Below are 4,814 nucleotides of genomic sequence, written 5' to 3'. Positions count from 1 at the left end.
CGTGAGATTTCTCTCTCTCTCTTAAGATATTTCAGAACCGTATTTAATAGTAGATGATATCCTAACGGTCATCTTCTTCTCTCATCGTAGGATTGGTCAGTTTGAAACCACGTCGGTTCAGAGATGTTGCGTACACATTTCATCTTTCTGACACATGGAAAGCATGCGTATACCGGTCAGGTAATGATGACGTAATCGGCTTGAAGTTTTGGACACGTGTCAAACATGCACCTTCCGGCTGTCTGATTCGGATCTTCGGATAAGCAGATCATCATTGTTTTTATCGCATGCTTCTGATCAGGATCTTATCTTCTTGCATTTTCCCAAGAAGAATCTATTTCGTCATATTACGTCATCTTGTATTTCGAAGTTTCCGATTGCTCTTCTCGTAATATGATCAGGCTGGAATGGGAACTTTTCTTTGCTAGCCGGTCTTTTTGAAATGTTGAAGCCGGTTCCTCTTGATCATGACTTGATCATCTGCAGCCGGATTACTTTGGTGTATTCTCCAGCCGGTTTATGCGGTCTTCAGCCGGTTTATACGACTTGGTCTGTTCTTGCATTTAAAATTTAGTTTAGTTTAGTTCTCTGGCCATTTAAAATTAACTTACTTATTTTTTCTAACAATTTCTCCCTTTTTGATTATTTAGAATAAATATTCAAAAATTGTAATGTGTTGCCAGTTTAAAATTAACTTACTTAATTTTTCTAACAATTTCTCCCTTTTTGATTATTTAAAATAAATATTCAAAACTTGTAATGTGTGGCCGGTTTTGAAAATGTTTTTAACGATTTCTCCCTTTTTGATATTTTTCAAAGAATAGTTTCAAAATAAGTTGGATTTTCAAAAGATGTTTAGTATAATCATAAATGTGAGATCTTAAGAAAAATAACTATGTTCTGAAATAAAACATTGATAAGTAACATAAGTAAGTTCATTAGAAAATAAGCTAAGGATTGGATGATCCCCCTTTTCCTTTTCCTTCCGCTTATCTTCCTCTTCCCTCCATTCTCTTTCTCTTTTGTCTACGTCAATGCACCATCCGGTAAAGACACTTGATGTACCGGGATTACGTTGGTTGAACCGGAAGACACCGCCTGCTGGTTTAGGTGGTTGAGATGATTGAGTAGTTATTCGGTCCAAGGCTTGGTGATGCGATTGATGACTCAACTACTTTCTTCTTCCTCAGGTTGAGTTGTCCATCATCTTCTTCTTCTTCATCAACAGGTTCCTCGGACTGACCAACTGGTTGATGATCTTCAATGCCGCTTCGTTCCACCTGTTTTATCAAACTCGCAATCTGCTTTCTTTTACCCTTCTTCCTAGTTAACATTGAGTGCGGAGCTTGTATTGCCGTGGGTTCCGGTTGAGCGGCTTTTTCTTCCTCAGCGAGTTTCTTGGCTAGCATTAAGTCATTGTCTTCCGTTTCCTTTCTCAACCGTTCCATGTCTTCCTCTTCGGTATGAATTCGGCGAGCTGTTTCGGCATCTAAACGAATCTTCTCTTGAGTTCTAGCCGCTTGCAGCTTAGTCAGCTCCTCAATCTGAGCTGCCATCGCTTGCATCATCTCAAGAAGCAGTGCAGTTGCCATTTCAACTGATTTATCAATCGTTGTCTTGATGGATGTTTGAACTGTTTCAACTATTTCAGCGTGAATGGATGCCCGAACTGGTTCGACTAGATCGGCTTGTATGGTTGAAATTTTGGCGTCCGTAGCTATGCTGTATTCGTTAAGTGAGGAGGTGATTGTATCGACAATAACCCCTTTTATTTGCTCAAGTCCCAGATTCTGATCAGTCTGAGATGGAGATTTGCCCCAGTTATCCTCGTTTTCAGTTTCATGCGGCTGAGGTCCCTCTTGCCCGTTCCCTGCCGATTTGGAAGATTCACCGATTCTGAAAATTGGTCTACTTTGAAACTGATCGGCATGTAGAAGAAGCGGTTTACAGGTTTCTCCCCATTCTGCCTCTAGCCGGTTAACATTGATGATAAGATCATCCCTTACTTTTTATAACCGCTTAAACATTTTTAGTTCCATCGGAGTTAGTTCTTCTCCATCCGCTTTCTTCAATGCGTCATCTACCGCCTATAGCTTGAAGTATTCTTCCATCGTCTCTGTTTTGGCATATGCAGCTTGTATGACTTCAATACCTGTGAGTTTGAGAGCCTCCTATTTTAAATGCAAAAGTTTCGACCAATATTCATTTCCATTGAAGTTGGGGATCATGTCAGAGAGCTTTGTTTCACATCTTAGTCGAACCCATAAGTGATACGGGCCGACTATTTCGTCAGCCTCCATATTCATGTCCCGAATGAACTCTTGGAATATTGCTTCCTCCTCTTCTTCTGAAATGGGTACTTCAGCGTCTAGTGTGAACTCTTGCACCGGAGTGTCTTCGATCATTACTTCTTTTCCTTTGGAAACCTGAGATGGACCTTCAGGTGTATTGGATGGATTGGATGGCCCATCTTGGGCCGCTTTAGAGTTTGATCCGGTTGGAACAGATTTGTCCCCAACCGAACCGGATGGTTCACTTTCTTCGTTGTGTCCCTCCCGCGTCGGAGGAATGATGTTTTCAGTGTTGACCGCTTCTTTGGCCAAGTTGGCTGTAGTCTGACCGGTTGCTCCAACCTGATCAGTGTTCTGCAGAATACTCGGCACATCGTCTTCAGTTTCACGATTGAAATTTTGAACCACGTTCTCAATTACCTCCGAGGTTCTCAGTCCGATATCGACGATTACATCATCATGGTTTTTGGTCGAAGACTTAGAGCTTTAAGAGTGAATACTAACCTCTGTAGCCGGAATCTTCTTTGACTTGGACAGAGTTTCTTGACTCCCCGAGGATTCGGTTTGCCTTGATTAAATTGGTTCGGCCAAGTTTGGATGGACTGTGTTGAGTGGGATTGGTTGAAGTAGTTGATCAGTCGGCTTGGGTGGTTTTTCCGAAGATAGAGTTTTCTCGGAATCTACCGGTTTCTTACTGCTTTTCTTTGCTGATTTCTTTACCCTTCCCTTTTTCTGCGGAACTTCAATTTGTTTAGCCTTTCCCTTTGGATCGGCTTCTTTGGAGCTCTCACCAACCGATGCAGTCGGTTCGGATTCCTATGTTGTTTTGGCCCATGTAACTCTCGGCTTGGCCGGCTTAACCGTTCTCTTACTCATATATTCCGAAGTTAAAATGTTGGAGGAGGAAAGAGGTGTACCTTCTCCGATTTCGACGTGAAGAAAACGCAGAATCTTCCCAATCTGAATGGCATAGGCTTGAACCCGACCGTTCGTTTTGGCCACCATCTGGCAAAATTGTTCCAATAGGACGCTTCCCCAGTCAATTTTGTCACTGCGGACAATTGCCATACGCATTTGCAGCTTCAATTTTATCAAATTTTCCTCCTTTTCCTTGAAGGAGTCTGGATATGATGTCCACCAGCCATCTGAACTCTGGCTTGAGTTTGTTCTTCCGGCCGGAGTGAGACACTAGATCAGTTTCATCACTTAAATGGCTAGCCGGACAGCGTTAGATTCTGCTTCCGATAAACTTGTTTTGAAATCTCTCCCGGTGTTCGGCAAACCGAGAGCTTCCGAAAAGGTTTCTTTTGTTATATCGTCGGCCTTGCCGCACACGGTGGCGGAAATGGTTCTCTTCGTCAGAATCGCCTTTCCTAATAACTCTTCAACTTCCGACTGGTGGACGAAGAATGAACCAGAAAGATAAGTTTCCATCCCAGAATCCCTCACGGATTGGAGCACTACTTTGTGTTCTTCTGTAGTGTGTTCTTTGATATCATTGAAATCGACCAGCAAGATGTATTTGAAATGTGCTTTATCTGATTCCATGGTAAAATATCTCAATGAAGAGGATGAAGATCGTGAGGAGTTATATGTAGAAAGCTGTATAAATTTTTAGAGAGAGAAAGCTTGAGTGAATAATGAGGTGTTTCTGTCTTATATATGTGAGCAATTTTTAACGGTTAAGAAGTTGAACCGTCACTTCATTCATCGTTTTGGCGCCAATTTTCCCTCCAAAAGTTACTGACGTAACTTTGGGCGGTAATTGTGAAGATTAAATGTGGGCGGTAAGATTGGGCGGTAAAACCGTGGGCGGTAAAACCGTTTGATGATAATTTTGAATTTTGTAGATATGTTTTGAGATTCATTGCCTTAACCGGAAATTTTGTTAACCGGATGCTTTGGTTAACTGAAAGTTTTTGATGTTACTAGGATCAGAGCCGGAAGGAAATTTGCGTGAAAAACCGGAAGATTAAAAATATGAGATTCTTATATTAAGCCGGAAAAAATGAGATAAGTGGTTATCTTGTCGTACAACAAAAGGACCAGAGTAACTGGAAGATACATAAATTCAAAGAAGGTCAAACCACTCTCTCTTTATCATTCTGTCAACCCATTCATCCACGGTGTTGCCAGTCCGGTTCTCAATTCTTGTTATCCATCTTTCCAACATGGGTCGGGTCATGGTGTTGGCCGGTCCTACAGGAACTCCCGGTCCGAGATTGGGAAAGTGAGCTTGTAGGTATCGGCTGATCTGGGGAGCAAAGCCGATTCTTCCCCTTGGAGCTGAAATGAGTTTCTTCAAATTGTTGAAGAGATATGAGGCCCAGTTTATGAACGATTGTGTGACGATTGCGATCATGAGGTCGAAGGCCTCCCGGTTGTAGTTCTGGTTAGTCATTCGGCTTATAATAGACCGTTGGATTAAGTCATGAAAGACTTGGTATTGGGGTGCAAGTTCATCCTTCTCACAACAATCATCAACCGGATGAATAGAGACGAAGAAGATGAAAGCATAATGTT

The 4,814-nt window shown here is 41.9% G+C and overlaps 1 protein-coding gene across 1 annotated transcript; it reads right to left on the bottom strand.

Moving 5' to 3' along the window:
* Window positions 1–1,106: 1,106 nt before the first annotated feature.
* LOC124917477 (cytoskeleton-associated protein 2-like) lies at window positions 1,107–3,359 on the bottom strand. Its single transcript, XM_047457897.1, has 4 exons — window positions 3,209–3,359; window positions 2,262–2,668; window positions 2,153–2,171; window positions 1,107–1,870 (listed from the first exon to the last, which is right to left on the bottom strand). The coding sequence occupies exons 1-4, from the start codon at window positions 3,357–3,359 to the stop codon at window positions 1,107–1,109; spliced, it is 1,341 nt and encodes a 446-aa protein (XP_047313853.1).
* Window positions 3,360–4,814: the final 1,455 nt, after the last annotated feature.

This window comes from Impatiens glandulifera, unplaced genomic scaffold (genome assembly GCF_907164915.1).
Source record: "Impatiens glandulifera unplaced genomic scaffold, dImpGla2.1, whole genome shotgun sequence".
Lineage (NCBI taxonomy): Eukaryota > Viridiplantae > Streptophyta > Magnoliopsida > Ericales > Balsaminaceae > Impatiens > Impatiens glandulifera.
Note: the sequence above shows the minus strand (reverse complement) of the source record. Positions and strands in the feature narration are given on the sequence as shown.

Coding starts and splice junctions, on each gene's coding strand:
- LOC124917477 (XM_047457897.1), bottom strand. CDS start 3,359: ATGGCAATTGTCCGCAGTGACAAAATTGACTGGGGAAGCGTCCTATTG. Junction 2,669..3,208: donor TCACGTCGAAATCGGAGAAG/GTACACCTCTTT, acceptor GTGAAACTGAAG/ACGATGTGCCGAGTATTCTG.